General features: G+C 36.4%; 1 protein-coding gene across 2 annotated transcripts in view; it reads left to right on the forward strand.

Annotated features, from left to right (window-relative positions):
- Positions 1-960: 960 nt before the first annotated feature.
- Positions 961-21,964, forward strand: part of col27a1b (collagen, type XXVII, alpha 1b) — a 67,804-nt gene continuing 46,800 nt past the window's right edge. For both annotated transcript variants that reach the window (XM_043238756.1, XM_043238757.1), the window contains exons 1-6: positions 961-1,418; positions 4,501-4,571; positions 9,169-10,421; positions 13,632-13,685; positions 19,719-19,772; positions 21,647-21,700. In XM_043238756.1, the coding sequence (XP_043094691.1) occupies positions 1,366-1,418; positions 4,501-4,571; positions 9,169-10,421; positions 13,632-13,685; positions 19,719-19,772; positions 21,647-21,700 (1,539 nt within the window). In that variant the 5' untranslated portion in view covers positions 961-1,365. The remainder of the gene's footprint in view (positions 1,419-4,500; positions 4,572-9,168; positions 10,422-13,631; positions 13,686-19,718; positions 19,773-21,646; positions 21,701-21,964) is intronic.

Here is a 21,964-nt window from a genome sequence, read left to right on the forward strand (position 1 = left end):
ATAATAATAATGAAATTAAAAAAAATAAAATAAAATAAAAGTAGCCATAAATTATACAGTTAGATTAGGTATACATTTTTAAAAACGTAACATCTTAGTTAATAATTCAGTACACGTCGCATGTTTCAGTAGTGACAGCCCATTTTCAGTAATCACAGTAACACTGTGGTAGCGACCACATCACATTTAACTGGCAAAAATAAAAACACTAAAACATTCATGTGACAAAAGGATTATTTTTTTCCCTTTTGCCACTGTCGAAACAATATATATATAGGGAATTTATTTATATGTTAAATTTGGTTAAAAATGCATAAATAAATTAGTAGTAAAGTAAAGTAGTAGCCAAAAATTGAACATAGATTTTTAGTGATTCATACATTTTAATTTCCACAACAGACACAGAAATTGCTGTTTTAAATTACAATTTAAATCTTTTTAAAAATGTCTGTAAATAATGTAATTTTCTTGATAAAATCTGTGTTTAAGTTTAACGTTTAAATGAAATTTTACTTTATTTATTTATTTATTTATTTAAAAAATATTTAATTTTAAAACATGTCGTCCTGGTTTTTGTAAACTTCATTCATTTGTGCACCGAATGAAAGGACCTTGCAATTGCCTTACGTCTTCAAAAAAAAAAAAAAAAAAAAACATCTGCGGGCCTATTTCTTTGTGTTGAAAGCTAAATGACCCTTAAAAGATACAATTTCACAAGAGCAACTGGACAAATCAGCATGAAAAGCAAGTTTGAGAACGATCCACATCTGTGCTAAATTACCAGCTTTGTATAAATCGTCGTGTGTGACGTCCTTTTCTGTCCTTTTCTACATTTTTTCGCTTAATTTTTTTTTTATTATTAGTTCTGACGAAAGTGAAAATGAACGGGATCCTTTCGGAAAGACACACCTTCCATTGAATCCCCTCTAGTTTCCAGCGTGAAGTGTTTCTTTCTCAGAAGACAGTTGAGGGCGACAGAGGGAAATACGCTTCCAGTGTCTCAAATCTTCAGCATGCCTACTAAGTGCTTCAGATTTAGTCAGCGACTTGACTAGGCGCTTGTACTTCACCTCAGCAAACCATGTCTGTGCCGCTTTGGACTTAACTTTGCAGTTTTCAGCATCGTCTTGGTGTTTTGCCGTCAGATGGAGAAGTCTCGCATCGCGCTTCACATGTTCCTCTCTTTGGAAAGTAGCATTACATTTGGCACTTGGGAAGGACCACGGCATGTAGTATCGCGCTACAGCGTTGCGTGAAGACCTTCGGCGGTTATTAAAGGACATTGTGATATGGAAGTAATTGAGCAACTCTGTCATGTCTTGACTGCAGCAGCAAACACTCCCGAGGAAGAATGAAGTAAGCGCGATGGAGCCGGACAATGCCCCGAACTCCAGACCCAAAGCAGCTGGAGTCGGGGGGTGAGTATTACAATAGATAGATAGATTTCACACAAACGCTAAATGGCTCATGAATTAGCCTTTTGGTTGTCAGCTCCAAGCAGTTACATAAGGAAGAACGAGTTCACGAAGGGAGGTCCGTTATGATGTCCCTTCTGGAGTTTGGAGAAACTTGATGAATGAATGGAATACAGAAAACTTGTCTTACTTCGAAGTACGAAAGAACTTATTTTTAAATATGTTTAAATAATTGATCAACAGCTTATTATGCTTTTTTTGACAAAGAGTCTGAGAATAGAAAATTATTTTCCTATTTCTGCAGTCTCTCTGGAATGAATGACCAGCCCCGCTCAGCTGTTTCCTTTCTAATGTTTAGAATAAATGCATCAGAAATTTCTCCAGAACGAAAGCTCATTATTTTAGCTAATGAGCTTTTCTCGAGATACATGTTTGGTCTTTTTCAGACTTTTCTCATGTGTGTAACTGGCATAGAGAAATCGGCTGTTGCAGATCTTGACTGCGTTCGGATACGATTTCCGTTTTAGTAAACTTTGTTAGGGGTTACGGGGGTGAAATCGCGTGTTTAGATTAGTACTCTCTCGCTTTCTCTTGCACTCTGTGAACTGCATCATGGTCCGTGGTGGGACTGTGAAAGTGGATACGAGCGGGAGGCGGGCGACATGGCAAGCGTATGATTCTTGTGGCTGTGACTGAAAATGCTGACTAAAGTAAAAGTGCATACAATACAATATCTGGTCATGAATGGCAACCCCACATCCACACTGTCAGCACATGGGGTCAGAAAAAGACTGCATAACTGAACACCAGAGTGATGGAGGAGAGGCTAAGATTGTCATGTAGTACGACCTTTGCTTATCATCACTGTACAACTTTTATTATAAATAATTGCATAAGTATATGAACCCCATGGCGATATTTTGGCTTTTAGTCCATATGTTTTAGCTACAAGATCCTTTAAATGCCTGTGTGCCTCTAAATGTTATCAAAATGAACTTTAAGCAGCTAAATGCTTTATGCAAGTTCAGTCCTCTTATCAAACCCTCTCTAGAATGATAACGTCTCCTCCCTCAATACCACTTCTGGCATGCAATAGCAAGCAGAAAATCATGTTTATCAGCTGCGAACTAACGGATATTGGGTATTTTTGGACATGGGCATTCATTCGGCATGCCAACTTTAACCTCAGCTTCCTGTTTCAATAGAAAATATATCAGCACAGGAAGGAAAACTGCACTCATCAAGACGTTTTAGAATTTTACTGACATTGCAGGACCACTCAGGTCACAATTATTATAGAACAATAGAATTAACTGTTCGGCTACCAACATTCTCCAAACGATCTTCTTTTGAGAAGAAAGAAACACATATTTTTTAGGGGTTGAACCATCGCTTGAATAATTAAAAAAATCAATCACATATTTGTTCAGCACCAATCTAAATATTTTGAGACGCTTCACTTAATGGTTTTAGCTTCGATTATAAATCACTGCACTCCTTTTGCCTGTGTTAATCGATTCAATTGATTTCAAAGCTCTTGAAATGAAGCGCTCCGAATTTCGCAGCTTTGGCATATTGAGAGGAAACACTCACTTTCTATATGGAGCATCGCAAATTTTTGGCATCCAGGCAGATGATAAGCTTTGACTGCCTACTGAGCAGAAACAGCTGTTTGGGCTTTACAGTAAAGGCTGCTGCTGCTGCCAAGTGTTACTGGGCCTACAGGCAGATGGAGCGCTGCTTTTGGACACTGACTAGACTGGTAATTTAGATGGATGTGGTGATGCTTTAGTGTAGAATGGAACAATGTGATCCCAATACTTTGTTTTCTTTCGGTAGCTGAGAGAAAAAAGTGGCAAAGGCTTTTTGGTTCTTTGGTTTGACCTTTCTTGGATTTGAAATGACTCTCTGAGAGGCATTGTTGTTTTTTTGGTGTTGGAGTACACTGTGGTTGGACTTTTAAGCTTAATTTGAGAGACTGGACACACACACTTTCATTACAGATTTCATGTCGGACATGTTTGAAATATATTAAACTCTTAGGATATAAACTACTGTTCAAATGCTTTGGGTCAGTAAGAATAAATAAAGAATTTTATTCGGCATGGAAACATTGAATAGATCACAAGTGACAGTCAATGCCTTCGTAATATTTCGAGATACTGCTAAAGAATGCTGTTCTTTTGAATGTCCAGGTCATCTCTAAAAATTTATAATAGTTTTCACAAAATTACTGAACTAATTAAAGCAGCACAGCTGCTTCAATACTGATAATAAATGTTAAGAACCAAATCAGCATGTTAAAATAATTATTTTTTGAGAATCATGTGACACTGGAGACTAAAGATTTAAGACTGGAGTAATGTCTGCTGAAATTTCAGCTTTGCTGTCACAGGAATAAACAGTGATGGTAATAACAGCATTATAAATAAACAGTGTTACTAACTGCATTATTTTTTTCCAGTAACAATTAATCAAACTTTTTGTTCCCCCTATTACTGTTACTGACAATACAATGCGGTGTTACTATAATTTATTATAGGATTAGTTTATCTTGATACATGCTCAGTGTAACGTGCCTGTATTTGACGTACCAGAATGTACCATAACTCTGAAGGTGCACAGGTCGCCGGCGCTTTGACTCACACAGGAAAAGATAGATACAGAGCTAGAGAGTCTTACATAAAATACAGAATTGATACACTACATGTAAACAATATTCTTTGTTGCATTTTCCTGTCAAAATAACAGAGTTTCTTTGGAATTCTTCAGCTTTTAAGAACCACCGGTTTTATATTGTTTATATAACTGTTTTTATTTTAAATGCACTGTGTGGATAATTCTTCTGTGGTTTAAAACAGTGGAAAATTTTTAAATGTAACTTTTTAAAAAAGTTAAAATTTAACTTTAGAGAAAGTTGAATAAATCACTTTAGTTCTAGTCCTATTTTAGATTTGTCAATTTCTTGCTGCTAAGTTTTATCTACTGTTTATATAATTGCTTGCATCGTGAAGTTTCCAAAAGTCAAATGTCATGTTTTATCTGTTGAGTTTGTATATTCAATTATTTTCTCTTTTTTTCACAGGAGAGCTGTCTTTCTCTTCATGGTTCTTTACTGTACGTGCTGTCTGAGGTTTGCACAAGCACAGTCTACAGGTAAGTCAGATTTCTCATTCATGAATTTCAGTGCCTGATAAGCATGTGAAATGTTCATCTGCAGAATGTCTGCTCAGTTTTACCATGGTCTTGACATCTGTGTCATATACTATACATAAGCACATGGGTTCATTGAAGTCCAAAGACCTCACACTGCCTTGCAATAAAATTTGAGGATACTTGACAGGACTTGGATAAATAGACCTCTAATGTTACAACCCATTGGAGTTTTCCATGAGTCAGGGGTGAAAGAGGCTACAGGTACTATATTTTTAGGAGCAGTGTGGTCCTTATTTGCCAGAGTTAACAATATTCGGATGACGTATGGAGAAGCCTTTGATCAATGACATATAACTGGTCTGAGTCGGTTTATTTTACTGTAGTAAATCAGAAGCCATTGTTTGCACCATTCTATATGTTTTACATTTGATTCCAACCTCAACTGAATGGCATTGTGCCTGATTGGATGTCACTGAGTTTACTGACTGTAGATGTTTAGAGTTTTTAATATTGGATAGATTCCGTGTTTATTTTCCAGCATACATAATGTTGGTGGTCTATCCCTGCGATGTAAAATTGTCACTTAAAATAAGGCTTTGAGGCATTGAGTAGCAATGCATGATGTGAAAGACCAGCATGTGCACTTTTTTGGCTTTTTGTTTCAATCAAGTAGCCTAACGTATTGGTTCTCGTTCGAGGTGTGTCTAGAATCTGCTCTGTACTGAATTTATGTGGTGGGAGGTTCATATTATCCTTCACATTCGGTCTTACTCATTCATGTACATGTAACATATGGTGCTTCTGTGTCAGACATGAATGAAAAGCAACAGCCATCATGTTTTAAACAAGTCATGAAAGATGCCTTTGTTCTTGAGTGTATGTTTGATGTTTTTACCATATGTGAGACAGTCCATATAGCGCATTCCTCCTCTGCTGTCAGATTTCTCTGGGTATCCGCTGCATGAATTATGATCAAGTCATATTAGCCGGAGAGTTTCTGGAATTCTTCTCTAGCCGTTGCTCTTATCTTTAGTGTGAAATATGTTCCAGTATATGACGTGCTACTTTCCACTGACATTTCATTCTGACATCAATTTCACGGGGAACAGAAAGTATTGGTTGATATTAGCCTTCTTCTTGGAATTGACGCTGATTTAGTCGCTCCGCACACTTCAAGGCTTCATTTCTAATGCGTTCACTCTTTTAACTCTACAGAGCATTTAAAGGGATGGTTAATTACCCCAAGATTTCCTCACTCTCAAGCCGTCTTATGGATGTATGTGACTTTCTTCTTTCAAACAAACACAAATCAGAGTGATATTAAAAATGTCCTGCCTTATTCCAAGCATTATAATGACAGTGAATGGCTGTTGGTACACTGTAAAAATAATTCTGTAAAATATACGGTAAAAAACTGACAGCTGTGGTTACCGGAATTCAACCGCAAAAAATATGGCAACAAAATGTAAGGTTTTTGCGATTATAACTTGAATTTACAGTTAAATACAGTAATTTTCATTAACTGATATAATGTTAATATACCAACCTATTAAAGTACTGAAATCTGTTTTGTACCTTTGAAACACACTGATAATTACCAAAAGGTGGTGGTGATGATGAACCAAAGGTCTTTTAAAAACAGGCTTAAAATATAGCACCTATATAGAAGGTGCACAGTGTCATTCAAACAAACACAGACGCATTGAAATATGCAATTAACATTAATTTAAGAACATTAGATGTAGCATAAAACCCTAATAAACATAACTGATACGAAAAACTAAGAGACAGTGATTTTCAAGAAACAAACATTACATTCAAAGTAAACTTTAGAGAATGTTTTTCAGAGAATGTTTTTTTCCCTGTAAATTTGACAGGCATTTGCTGCTAACCATTTAACAGGCTTTTACTGTAGTTCTTTCACAGTTTTTTTTTCTGTTAAAACCAAGGTCATTTTTTACAGTGTATTCAACAGTGTATACAAGTCCAATAAAATGCATCCATCCATCAAAAAAAGTGCCTCACACAGCTCCAGGAGTTAATAAAGATCTCCTTACGCAAAATGATGTTTTTTTAAAGACAAATTTCCATATTTAATACGTTATAAACTGTAATCTTTAGCTTCTGCTAAAGGTCATATGCATGTACACGAAAGTGGTGTTTGTAGGCATAGAGTGGAAGAAGTAGGCATAGCGTGAACTATGCCTTTTAGGCCTGAAACAGGGCTTTTCCTTTTGAGTACAGTACATCTTTACCAAAGAGAATTAACATACATGGAGAAAGCTCGATGTTAGCATTATCAATCATTGCACCCTTCAAAATTACTCAACTGTGAAATTTGCCACTTTTGCTCATGGGCGTTCTGCAGACCAATTTTTTTTAAGCCACTCACATGAGCTTCAAATGCACTGCAAAGGCCATGACATGCTAAGTCTGACTGGAATGAAGAAAGTAAAGAGAATGATTCATATTCAAAATTATAAGTAAGCAGTTATTTGTTTACAAAATCTATATCCGCAGTTCTAGGGTGCATTCCATGTGACTTTTAGACACATTTGCAATACTTTGTGCATATTTTATGAGGTGGCTAAATTGTACATATTTTTGTATGACCTCACTCGCACAATTTTGTACGATTTGTCAAAAACCCGACTGATGGGTAGGTGTAGGGGATGATGTAGCTCATTTGTACAAACTCATACAAGTTGCCAGCTTGTAAAATACATTCAATTTAGCAAAAATGAGGGAGTTGAAAAATACATCCAGAGTTTTACACACCGGTCTGTTAATTGTAAGGACAAAACATGATGTGGCACAACACAAAACATGATTGGTTGCTTTACCTGTCAGTCATGGCCTCTTGGGCGGTCGTTAGCCATTCAAAGCACCTTACGTTAATGCCAGACTAGGGTTTTGGTAAAGGTTTGGACTTTAGATTTAAGTTTAAGTTTGGGTCGTATGTTTTTGTGCAATTTCATGTCTTGTGCGAATGTTATCACTTACAGGTTGCTTTTGAACCCTTCTGAATGATGTTTCTTGATCCTGGTGATTCCTAACCCTTGCAATCTGTTTTAAGTCTTTTACCCTGGTGACAAAAACAACTGTAAAGGATCGGAATTTGCAATAGATGGTAAAAAGCAAGTTTTCAAAGCATACAAACAAATGTGAGGTCTAATGGCAATGCAGCTGTGACCTGATAGGGCAAGTATCAGTTGGGTCAAGTGGTCCTAAACTAAAGCAGTGGATGTTCATCATGTGTTCTGTTGAAGTGCGTCGTTGGAGTTATTGTCATTATTGTTAGAGTTTTGTGTCAGGATTTCATGTGAAATTATTCAGATCATTAATTTTATAAATTCAGTGCAGTTGTTTTCCTGCTGTTTGTCAGGAGATGATCTGCCACATCTTTCTGACAAGCCCAGTAATGAAGTGGCCAATATGTTAGTAACTCTATTTAGATTTGCTTACAATACTACTGCAGACATTTTTCTTTCTTTCAACAGTCCCTAGCTTCCAATCTGCTGATCATCATCTGTAAAGTGATACAGGGCTTACAGAGAAGAAAGTCTGTGCACATTATTCCATTTACATATGCTTTTCATTTAGTACTTATTGGGTATATTTCATAATTGTGAGTGTTAAGCTGAATTGTGTTTAGTTGATATGTGTTTGAGTTAGAATTGGTTTTGTGATGCATACTCTCATTTGTTTTTATTATAAACTCATCACTGACTGTCTAGTAGTGGCAGTCTGAGGACAGGCATCAAATGTTTCTTCTGCCGCCTTAGGCATTGTATTTTGTTATTGTTAAATTTGGGTGCTATAGAAATTGGCTCTACCATTGGAATTAAATCAAAAAATGTTTTTCATAATCAGTTTTATTACCTTGATATTGAGTAAAATATCAGTTAGCAAAAAGTTTAGAGAAACTGTAGAGAAGTTAAGGAGTTAGAAGCTAACCCCACTGTTTTACCTTAAAAATACAACAAATAGAGTTATGCTTAAAAAATGTTGCCAGTAAAAATAACTATAACACGAAAATAAACTTATCGTACCTAGCAAGATACAAAATGCAGATTAAAAAGAATCTATATTTTTTTATATACATATACAGTATATATATATATATAAAGGTTTATACTCAAATCCACATAAACTAGAACTCTTCAATCAGTACAGACTAACATGCTTGTGGTTTTGTAAATCTTACAGGAACGTTTGAGATGCATACTCCCACTCACTTCACTTGACCTAATTTATTGCAGACCTCTAACAATTTAATGAATTTATAGTAGAGGTGATCATTCTATAAAACTCACATGAACCCACACAGTGTTATTTTTCTAATTGTAACAGTATCAGCAGAGTATTTAATGGAAACCTGAAGCATTACCCTAGATGAAACTTTAACTTTGCTGCATATGTTCTACATATGCTTTTGTTAATGATCTGTTTCTGTAATGAGCTCAGTGTCTCAGTGTGTGAGCAACAGCTGCAAGCCTTCAGTCGGCTGCGACGAGATCTATTTTGCTGCTAAATCCTTAATCCATGTACATGTAGTGATTACTGTGGTAATTATTTGTGGTTTTCCTTTTTGTAGATGTGGATGTGCTCCAAAGACTGGGATTGGTTGGGAAACGACCGTCTGGGACACGCTCCCCACCTCAAGGTGTCATCCCCTTTAAATCAGGAGTCATCCTAAACCAGAGGGCACGAATTGACGTCCCAGTGAGCTCCGTCATCCCGGCATCACTGGGCTCGACGTTCTCTCTCATCCTCAGTGTATGTTCGCATCGCATAAACAATGCTTTCCTCTTCACCGTTGTGACAAAGAGGAAAAGACTGCAGCTAGGGGTGCAGTTCATCCCTGGGCAAATCGTATTTTACTTGGGCCAAAAGAACGCTGTAAATTTTGATTATGATGTTCACAATGGTCAGTGGCACAACCTGGCTTTGGAAATCCAGGCCCAAAGGGTTACGTTATATACTTCTTGTGGGAAGACAAGTGTACAAGCAAATTTGCATTTTAAAAATGAGGAAACGCTGGATCCAGAGGGCTCCTTTCGTTTGGGAAAAACGAGCCAGAACTCAGTGCAGTTTGAAGGAGCCATCTGTCAGTTTGATATTCATCCCTCTGCTAAGGCAGCTCACAATTATTGTAAGTACATTAAAAAACAGTGCAGGGAAGCTGACACTTATCGGCCAAACCTCTCTCCTCTTTTACCGTTATTACCCCTGGATCCCAATATATCTGTTACCGTTCAGACCCCAAATGTTGTAACAGAGGTAAATGACAGACATCTTTCATTAACACAAGACAAAGTACACATTAATCATGAAACCTCACGAGTCCTAAACACCTCCGTTTTAATTACATCTCAGTCCGTACAAAGCACGTTAGCACCGATGATAGCTCACCCCACACTACAGCTCCCCCTGCAGGCCTCAGCACAAACTGCCATGGCCTCCTTTGGGAGTAGGACATCAGAAATATCTTCAAAGCCAACTCAGCAAAGCAGTCACAGGAGAAACCTCATAAGGGCAACTGTAAAGCCCCAGATACTAAAAGAGAACGGGATTGCTATCACCTCCACGCCAGCAGGCCAACAGAAGAACAAACTGGATATCCAGACCACTGCCACAACAAAACCTACATCTTCTAGCACATCCAGAGTTTCTGAGATGACAAATATAGCACCACAGAGACCTTTTCCAAAGGAAACCTCCATACCAAGCTCCTTTGAGACCGTCACTCCTGCAGCAACGGATGGTTTCCAAACTTTTGACCTTGAACCAACCCAATACTCCCTCTTGGCTGGGCCACCAGGACAGAAAGGAGAACCAGGACCACCGGTAGGATGAAAAGTCTTTCTTTTTTAAGACATGTAGTTAACCGACAAAGTCATGTGGTCTAAGCAACATGGAGAAGTATGCAAAAAATATGAAATCAGCCCTGTTGAAAAAAACAGCATATGCTGGTTAGGTGTGTTTTGAAGCATGATCCCGAGCTGGTTCTGAGCAAGAGCTAGTTGCTTAGTTTAGTACCAGCACATGACCAAGTTAAACCAGCTCATGACCAAGACCAGCTTTAACCCACATATGCACTTTTTTTCAACAGAAAAATCAGTAAGTCTCTTAAAATATCAGATAATTTGACTTTTTTATGACAAGGCAGTTAGTTCAAGCTGTAAACTGCCATGTGGTGCAGCTCCCCAAAAAAAGCCAAGTAGACTAATTGGTCTGTCAGCTAGTAAAATTATCTATTTATTTTACAGTAAAGTGTTACTCTAGCAATTTTTTCCTGATTATTTAAAGACGGGGGGGAAGTTACTTTTTTAAATACTCAAAGTCAAGATATTCAACTACTAGCACTTCATGGTATGAAGACCATTTTCCTTCAGGGTCTTATGGTGGCCAGATGGCAAGTGTGCTGCTTTGCTTATTTTGAAGAATGGTAAAATGTGAATTATTGGCTGTGGCCATGTGTTATGTGTGCCTTGGCCTTGTCATCTGCCTTCATATGTTATGTTTAAATGCTGACTGTTGCAATGCATTAATATGAATTCTTTGTCATTTGTTTTCCATTACCTCTTGGGGATTTCGATACATAATGCAACACACACTACACAAGAATGTCTTTTACTAGTTAAACAACCTTGTCTGGGTGCAAAGTGTTGGTTGAAGGCTGGAAAATGGTGTCATCATTGTTGCCTTTGAGCTTTTGGTGGTCTTGGTCTTAAGCCTAGTTTATAAAATCCTTTGGAAGGGCATTACAGGCCGGTGGGTTTTTTGTCTGTGTAATGCTTACACTCTTTTTCCTTGTAGTTAAAGAATGAGGTCACAAGCCAGAGGCTTGGAGACACAATGAAAAAAAAATCTTAATCAGCAGTTTGTCTTAATATATGCAAACATCCTTGAAACAAGATCAATTCACTTGAGAACGAAAATAGTTTCAGAGAATATGTATCTTGAATTATTTATTGTTTCTACCCTGCTGTATTTTTTCTTGTTTTAAACATAAACCCTTCTATGGTAAATCTGATACAAATTTTTCCTCTAAAGGAAGGAGAAGTGTTCAATTTCTTTAATGCAGTTTTATTATATTTATTTAACAATGTTTACTGGAAAATGTTTATTATCATTTAGAATTTATTTATTTCCATTGTATTGAAGTGCAGCCTAAAAAGGGTATTAACATTCTAATTAGATTTAGATGACCTGGTAGGATGTATACTAAACACAACATACATTTTAGCATGTAATTTATGACTAGAGACCAAAAATGGTGGGTTTCTAGATGCATGCAAGCATTTTAACCCAAAATTGGTACACTGACTACAAGCAACTAATATCGGTTTAATATAGTAAATCATTTAAATAAAGGTTATATTGTCATTGGATAAGAATAAATTAAATCAATCAATAATGTGACCGACTTGCTAGTTGCTCCTACAAGTCTTCCTGGATTAGTTCATTTTTTGTGCTTAAATAAAACAAGCTTTGATGGGAGTATAGTATTTCTCTGCTGAAAGTGAGCTTATACTGTATTTGCTATAAAGTCTGCCAACTTCATCCAACACTAGTATGCAGTGTACTGTTTATGGTACTGTATATACAGTCACAGTGAAGTCCTGAACTATTTTCCAGCAACAAACAACAACCAGATGTGCTGTTCAGTATGGCTGTCACACAGATAGCACTGTGCATTTTCAGGAGCAATTCCCTTAAGCAACTACTATAAAAGGCCTTGTTTCCTCCTTTTCTAATCTTTTCATTCTTTCCTGGAGGCAGAGAGAGAAAGAGAGATTGCTTTCATTCAGGAAATTTGCCACGTGGAAGAGAAAGAGTAGGGGGCTCAATGGGGCTCTTCTGTCTTTCTTGCTCAAAATTACCATATTAATGTCATTCTTATCAAGCACACACTCTGTGCACAATCTCTTTGGGTTTGTTATGTTGATCTTACTCCATAAGAGTCCTAATGATTATTATAATGTTGAGTGAGGCAGAGCTCATTTTACTTATTGCACAAAAACTAAAGGCAAAGTCAATATATCCACGAAATTCATATTTATGTAGAGTTTTATAGCGGAGTTTTTGAAAACGTTAGTAACACACACCTTTTAAATGATCTTTTATTAGTGAGTGCGGCTTACAAAATGAGTAGAAACAGGAAACCTGAAAACACTGTGGAGTCCTGGCAGCATTGCTCTCAGTATGAGTATGTGGGATGTTTCCAGCTCTACAGGTGTTACGAAACATTGCCAGGTTTTGTCTCATAGAGTTTATTTGTAAGCAACACTTTTTAAAGCGACATTTTCTATTTGCTCAATATTGTCAGCAGATGTGTATACCACTTATTGTAGATGGGTACCCACACTTTTTGAAAAATTCTAAATAAACATGCAGCTACATTACATCAAAATGGACAATAATGATTAAAGACCTTCACTGACATTGGTAAACATTTGCGATCTTGCCAAATGTACAAGTAATAATATATCAGACCTGCTTTCGCCCTTGTTCTTTTTCTCTTCTGAACAAGTGAATGGAAAACCCAATTCTATGACCGTTGACCTCTTGTTAAATGCAAGTTCAGTTAATTCATGTGTGTAATTGATTTAAAGCTAGATGATGTGCAAAATTAACAAAAGCAGCAGTGACTGAAACCAGTGCAATTAAAACAAATAAATGCAACAGTATCGACACAGTTTATTGAAAACAATTGCAGTCCAATTTTAATTAAAATGTAACTTCAGTTTTGCCAAAGGTGCTTTCAGAAAGACCTCCTTCCTTTTCTAAACCAGTTTTCAACATATAATATTAAAATAGTTTTTCCTTTCTTTTCAATTTCGTTAAAAAAAAAAAAATTAAACAAGACACTGAAACACTATATATTTGCATGTTTAATGGTTTAAGTCCAAAAGTATCCTATAACACTGACTAGGGTTTCGTCCAGTAGGGGGATTACTGCCTTATTTGGGAGTTTGTTCAATGTCAGCAGGTAGATATTTTACATTAAATGACCCCTTTTGTCACGATTTCCCCTCCCTTCCTGTCTTTCAGGGACCTCCAGGACCTCCTGGAAAGCCAGGATTACCAGGAAAGAGAGGGCCCAGGGTAAGCTTGTTTAATCTCTCACTATGTCTCTGTTTTTACTTCATTCAGTGTAATATTTCTCTACATGTTACTTTAATGGGCTTTAGTTTGCCAACGCTGAATTAAAGGGTGATGAAATTGGCATTTGTACTTAAACTTACTTTAGCACAAAACCAGACAAGCATGCTCCGGTTTCAATATCACTCCAGTTGTTACTTCATCTAGGAGAGCAGTATATCATGTTCTGTTTGTCAGGTGTCTTACTATAATTACATTGTAAAAATAAATTAGTTCTGAAGTCATTTTGTCATTCAATTTTGGCCTGAGGTGCATTTTTTATTTATGGTCAAGGAAGACTAATTCCTATTTAACACTAATAGCCGTATGTGGATCTGAAACAAAGTTTAACTTTGCATTTCAAATGGCTTGCACTCAAAACATCTATATAGATTATAGATTCTGTGCAGTCAGGTTTTTTTTTTTAATTGAATGCCTGCTTAGTCTATTTGTATATGTACTTTATGAATAATATTCACTGGCAATAACTAGATGTAGGCAAATCTGCATCAAGACCAACCACAGATATGTTGAAAATATAAACTTAAAAACTGTTTCATCTAGCATCCCTAGTGAAAGCAAAATATACTAAAATGCTTTTGAAATGCATTTATTGCAAGAAAGATCAATTTATGAAAAGATGAATTACTTTCACCCCACATTAGTTGATTAGTTGTAATTTTAATTGTTTTAAATTTTCCACTATCCTAGGTTTTGCCCATTTGTCAGTAAGATTTTTGACCCATTTAAAACACAATAAAATGTAATGTGCTTCATTATTCTTTGTTATAGTTTTTTATATGTACAAGTCAGAATAAGCAAGAAGACACTTTACTTATATTTAATGTGCTTTATATAGGCATAAAATTACGCCTTTGACCCATTTACAAAGTTATGTACTTTATTCCACCCGATGTTGTAACGAACCCAATTTAAAGCTAAATTGGAATAGCAAACTTTATTTTTGTGGAAGTAGTGCTGAAGTCCAACTAAACATATACTGTACTGAAATATATTTAATGGTATTAAATTGGAACTGTGGCAAGTATAGTCTAGAAACTTTAAATATCTTGCATTTAAAGTCGAAACAATACATTAAAAGGCTTAGGCTTAATATTAAGAAATATTCACATAATGTCTTTCAGATATTGTACAACAGAAATTGTATCCAGTGTAGACTTTCTTAGGTGAAAATATTTTTCTCAATTTACAGTATGAAATCTGCTTTTGGTCATAGTTTGTCATCAGGACAAGCGAGTACCTTGCAGAAATGAGTCTTAAGTAAAGTTGTAATTGAGAGTGAAAGAAAGCATGGGACAATAAGATATCAGTTAGTCAGTGATTCAAAGAGACTTCCCTAGGTGGAAGTCTAGATGTTTTGTGTATAAGATACCTGCCCTAACTTATGAGACTGCCCTTTAGAGAGGCCCCTGAGGGCTGGACTCTGGGAACCCAATCTGTTGAGCTAAAGAAAGGACTCTTTGTAGCAGTCTTATTAAAGGCATTTAAAGCCTCACCGGTGCTCACCAGCTCTTAAGCTGGTCAAGAGCCTTGGGATCCCACATCATTAGTCAGTGCAGCAAGGTACCATTAACAAGAATATACCATGAAACACCTGATATATATATAAAAATAAAATTAGGAAGCGTAGAAATAGACTGATGTATTGGTATGATTTCTAAAGCATTTTAGTGAAGGACACAATAGTGATAAAGCATATCCAGGCACTTATTTATTCACATTCTTCATTTATTTGATCTATATTAGCTATCTATTTGAACTTCTAATCGTTCTTCAAAGTTGAAGCCACATTAACTAATGTAAAATAAGCCACGTTTTTCTCAAGATTGTAAATGTTCAGACTGAGATAACTATTTTAGACAGAGACAAACTCTTTCAGTCATTTACAAACAAATAACAGATAACAAATTTTGTAAGATAATTTTTTGTGACGTTGTAAATGTTTAAATAGATTTTTGTCACATTAAAAAGGTCAATGTTAAATCCTATGCAATTGTATATAAACTTGGATGGGGGAATAAATGGTTGGGTAACACTTTACAATAAGTTAATCTTCAGTTGGTCCTCATTGACGGTTTTTTTTCCCCAATACTATGAAAGTCAAATGGGGACCAGCAACTGAAGGTGAGCTATCACTTTAACATTGGTACAACATTAGTAAACATGAACTAATGAACAGTACTTGTACAGCATTTATTCATCATAGTTAATGTTCATTTCATCATTTACTAAATAAATGATTAAAATCACGGCTTCTGTTTGTTGACATTCAAGTCAAGTTCATGCACTGAGAACAAAAATAAATGAACAATGAATAGCTGGATTTTCAACAAAGATGAATAAATAGTGTAATAAATGCATTGTTCGTATTATTAGTTAATACAATGTTAACAAATAACACATTTATTCCAAAGTGTTACCAGTGGTTGTTAAAAAAAAGCAAGCATAGCTTTTCTAGAATGAAGAGCAAAAATGTTTACTTAATGAATGTACAGCGAAATTATTCAAAAGCACGCAAAAGTTTTAAACCAAGAGGCTTTGTGCTGTTCAGTGTGGCAAATTCATGTGCGAAATATGTCAAAATCTTTCTCATGTGAAATTTCGAATGCATGGATTCCAATCGAAACAACTGGAATTTGTTGAGTAGTGGTAAATGTGAATCACTTTCCGATTATCTTCTTTTCAAACCACAGTTGGGATAGGTTTTTTTTTTTTGCATTGTCTTGGTGCATTATAATTTCCTTATGGCCACATGCACACTTTGTCTAACAATTGTTTTTGAAAACAAAAAAGCAATTTCCGACAGTTTCCATATTTTTTAATGTCTATACCAAATATGGTAGAGTTTATGCAGTAATTCATCCCTCGGGTCTCTCACAACTGCACAGAACTGTAAACCATTCCCTTCTGTGTCACCATGTGCTGGATCATGTGGTCTGTCAGGGTTGTCTGGTGTGAATCAAAGCCTCAAAAAAAGACAGACAAGAGTGTTGGACATACAGTAAAATTCTCTGATGTACAAAGTACAATGCCACCACTAAAAAGTTCGCTTTTAAACGTAGCTTATCTTGGTCCAGGGGCCAGGCCAGAAAGATATTCCCTCAAGTGCACTGGTAAACATTAGCAGAGGCCTCCTTTGAGCCAGGTCAGGGAACCCCGCCATAAGTCAGCCATTCTCAAATATATGAGGCGGAAAGTGACAACCACCACGCGCATCTGCCCACACGAGTGCCTGCTGGAGACCTGAAAGTGAGCAGGAGAGATTAACCAATATGTAACCTGATAGGCTTTCCTGATACCCCTCTCTCACTCTCCTCTGATCACTAACCATGGCCACATGTGGAAAACCTGACCAAACATAAAAACGAGGTGGAAATCTGTACATGAGCTTCTTGTAAGTATCTCCATATGGCCAGTTTGTGTGCACTCAGCAGGAAGGGCGATGAATAAGAGCCCCACTCATGGCTAACCCCAGGTGGATCATATATAAATAATAGCACTGCCTTGACAAGTAGGTTTAGCGTTGGCTGTCAGCTTTTAGTCTTTGAATCTCACCATTGCTTGTTATTTGCTCTACAGTATAAATAACTTCCCTGATGGTTGTCAGCTATCATACAAAAAAGCTGAATGTTTTTCAGTTGCTTAAAAAAAAATTCCTTTCGTTTGGATTACACAGATTTACAAAGTAGTGAAATTAATGTGATGCATATTTGTCAGTCTTGCATAAATTAAAGAGGTAGGATTTCTGTTAAAGTGCTAATAATCTAAATGTGTTTTTAAGGTACACCAACCAGGTTACCAGTTTTTTACTTTAACTAATTCAATGCTGCATGTTCTACAGCGAGCTAGAACAGATCTGGAGAACATCTGATAAAATCCTAACAATAATCAACGAGTAATCTTCACAACTCCATTCCTAAAGAAACAAACCTTTAATCTCAGATGGCCTTTCAGTAAACTTACATTGAAATATTACTTTAATTTGGTCTAAAAAAATTTAGAACTTATCTAATAAGATCCTAAAGTGTTTTCTGCAATCAATTTACACAATGTAAAACACAGGGAGAACAGTTGAGCAGTCTTTTCAGCACAAAAACTGACCAGAGATACATTTAAGTAGCCGCTAAATGTGCTGAAATGGGGCTGCGCCAGAAACTGTAAACAGAGTTTAATTTATGAGAGATGTTTGTGTACATTTTCTAGTGATCTTGGCAGCAGTAGTTTTATCAAATGATGATTAACAATAGAGAAGAGTTATAAGCAGCATAACCCGGGTATATAAAGACATGAAATGTAGTTGAGCACACTGTCTGAATTTTTTGCATCGTAGCAATGGAGTGATGCTGTACAGTCCCTCTAAAATATGCCAGATTGCAGTTTACTGCTTCCTTCACAGCTTACTTCAGATAAGAAATGCTTAGGAGGAGTGCTTATTTATCTGATTAAATTATAGAGCGAATCGGGTGCTAAAACGATCATTTGCAAATAAACATCATCAAGCCCAAATCCTTCCACCCCACAGTGTTTGAGCTCTATCAGTGTGGCCTTTAGTTTCGGTTATCACATTAACCTCTAAAGTGAGAGTCATTTGGATTGTGACTTTTGCAGTTTGTTGTTTAAGATCCCTTCTATTTTGTCAGCTTTACTAACAGATCGTATAAATCAGTGTCTAGAGAGCTTTCTTGCACCCTCTCTCTATTCAAGCCTCTTGGTTGCTGCTGGAAAAGTGAGCTAATGAAGAAAATCATGTCCATATGGTATATGCCAAAAGCATATGCCAGAAGTACCCTTTAAAACACAACACTTTCTTTTTAAGTGGAGGGCAATTTTCTGAATGCATGCCTTGGGCAAACTGTGCTACTTACGTACAGTACTTACCATGAGGGCCAGAATAATGAAAAATGTATGGGTTTTTTTAACATTGCTTCATTCCCTAAATTTTGACTAAGCTGCTTCCCTCGGATTCTGACAGGGTTGGCGACTTTAAGGGACTAAAGGACTAAACATTTTCCAGGGTTTGAGAAAAAGGTTGAGAGCTGAGAAGTTCTGAACCACTTTAAGAATTAAGGCATCCACTGTAAGCCTTTATTTATTGCCTTGATGGGTTTTTTTTTCTTTTCGGCACTTATTCTTTCCAAGTTTCTGTCTGAAATACATAAAGATGCCTAAGTGCACAATACATAGTTTTATGAGGCATTTACAGATGGGACTGCTACTGTGGATTCATCACTGCTTTCATTTTTAAAATTAATGAAACTGGTAAAATGATCCTACAGTAAATGCAACCCGATTCTGTTTCTGTTTATGCATGATATTGCATTTTACCAGATCTGTATAAAAAGAATAAATTCATTTATACTTTCACTTAAACCCAGAGAGATTTGGGAGAGAAACAATTTGAGCAAGATGTAATACTTCATAGAAGAAAAAATTACTTTTTAAGTTTCCAAAGTGACAATAATTTCCACTAATGGAAAAGTAGTTTGAAGACAGATCGGTTTTGACAGATGTTTTCTTTAATAGTCAGATTGTCTTTGATTTAATTAGCTTATGTCACTTACATCTCTGAGGTTCAAATAAATTATCATTTTATAATTTGATTGAAATCTTGTTGCTGTTCCTAACTGGAGGAGTTACTCATTTAACCTGCCAAAGTCAATTTGTACTCACATTGGCGCTTCATGAGTGTTAATTTGGGACACTGATAGCAGCTATTGGACTGAATGTGCTGCTAAAATAGTCTGGTACATGAATATTCACTGTCTCTTTATCTCTCTGTACATCTAATTCTCTTTTATGGCCCTCTCCTTTCTTTCTTGTCTTTTTATTGGCTTTTTATTGTACAGAAAAAGGAAAAAAAACAATAATATGGTTCAAGGCTTGTGACCTAGCTTAAGTCTCCTGCAGTGATTGCACAGTAACTATGGAGGAGACGGCACACAAATACAAGTGAACATGTGTTGTATTGTTTTGTAGGGTTCCCCTGGTCCGCATGGAAACCCAGGCCGCCCAGGGACCAACGGGCCCAAGGTACGTACCACTGAGTAAAATTTTTTACTTATTTTGTGTACGTTAACAAACTAGTTTGTTGGAGACTGTGAGGCCCCTTTTAGTTGTCAACTAGTTACTATTCATTTGCAACTATGTGTATAGTGTATACACTTTTTTTTTTGTGGACCAATCAAAATGAAGTGCTAGAAGACATAGGGCAGACAGGCTACTTGTACTCTAATGACTGCTAGTTGATAGGTAGTTGCAAAGTAACTTATTGTTAGGAGAATGTCTAATGCGGACAAGCAAAATAAAGCATTAACCCACTTTTGTCTGTTCTGATTTAGTTTTGTTTGTTTTACGAAGCAATTTGTGATGACATTAATCAGTATGTTTGGACATACCATAACAAAACCCATGCCCGTAAGATGCAAGTCTTGAACTTATTAGTGAATTCCTCAAACTTAAAGGGGATCATTAAACGTATGCATGAGCTTTGATCTACTCAATGGCTTCTAATTATGAGCCAAATGCACTTTAATGGGTGATTGTGTGTTTTTACAACAGTGATATCACAAGGTAGACTATGTCAGACTATGGTAGACTACCATAAAAAAACACTACTACTCTGGGACCAATAGAAAACCAGTCACTCCACCATCTATGTTTAGGTCTTATAAATTAAAAGAGAAACTATAAAACATGAGTAGCTGAATTCTGATGAACGTTGGCAAGAAATACGGGGTGAAGTACGAGTTTGACGACATCATTGGACCTGTTTATTTCCATTCACGCTTTTCACAGTTGTTCGTTTTACCACATCTGGCCGCTTGTGGAAGTCTTACAATAGACCAGGAGAGCAAAGAGCTTTCTTTGCCATATGAAAGCGAGCCCAAATTTAAATTCCCCTCGCTTACTGTTACTGCCAGTTGGGACAGGGATGAGACAAATAGAAAGAGGGAAAAACAAAATGAGAGAGAGAGACATAACTAACACATCGATGCAGTATGTTTGTTGTTGGCTTCCTAACAGTCGTTTCACTCTATAAATGTATTCAAATAGCAATAATTTGGTCATTCATTGAGCGGTAAACTATCAAATGATGGATAAGAGCATGTGTCCAGACACATGGTGTAGACAAGCACTCTCTTTGGCTTTTAAGAGCCAATTTTGGTGTCTGAATTGGAGTAAGTAAAGTAGGAGCCTGGTGATGTCTTCATAAACAAGCTCAATACCTACAAGATTATTCAGAGCAAATTGTATTCAGTTTTTTGGGCATGTTTGCATTTTACTTTATAATTACTTTGGTGAGCCAGCCACAAAAACATGCAGGAAGCATTGTCAAACAACAAAAATTGCAGATTAACTGCTTAGATTGATTGGAGGAAAAAATATGCTACCATTACAACGTTTTTAAATGATAACCATAAAGCGTTGCTTCATCGCATTGCCTGAAAAGGCAGAAGAATGTAGTGCGTGAACCCCAGTGTCACTGCAGAGGCTTACTGTAAACTTATTCTCACTAGCGTACATGGGTCACTCTCTTGTGTAAACAACACTCCTTCCCTTTGCAAGCCTTCATTACTCTTATCCATGTAGACTATATAGAAAAATTAGGAGAGGAATTCTGTTACAGTGTTCTGTTTGGAATGGATTTGAGAGCAGGGGTCACAATAACTCCCCAGTAACCTCCTCATTTCCTGTGCAATGTATACATGGTTCAAAACAACAGTGAGTAGTGTGTCACTGTAGGTAGTTTTTAAAAGTCTTTTCGTTTAAAAGCTTTTTAGGATGGTATACTCAGTTTAACTTTTATGAAAGCTTTGTATCATCTAAAGGCACCTCATTCTAATATTTTACATTTTTCCATGAGTGGTAGTTTGGATCAGTTATTTTTCTTCTGTGTGTTACAGGGAAAAAAGGGAGGCCCTGGGATCTCACCCGGCAAGGCACAAAATGGAATAAAGGTATTTGTTTTAAAGTATGGAAAGATGGAATAAAGAACAGAACCAAACCATATAAAGTATATCCTGCACTAGCAAACTTTTTTTCACGCTTAAAATGATGCAAGTTGTTGCATTCATCATCAGAATAATTCTTGAGAATAAAAAACAAACTAAAAACTGGTAAGGTTATGGGACATGTTAAAGAAAAATGTAAATATAAAAAGGATGAGTTAAGTAAAAAAAATTTCTTGTGATGGCAAAAGAGTTTTCAGTCATTATTCCAGT

This window comes from Puntigrus tetrazona, chromosome 5 (genome assembly GCF_018831695.1).
Source record: "Puntigrus tetrazona isolate hp1 chromosome 5, ASM1883169v1, whole genome shotgun sequence".
Classification (NCBI taxonomy): domain Eukaryota; kingdom Metazoa; phylum Chordata; class Actinopteri; order Cypriniformes; family Cyprinidae; genus Puntigrus; species Puntigrus tetrazona.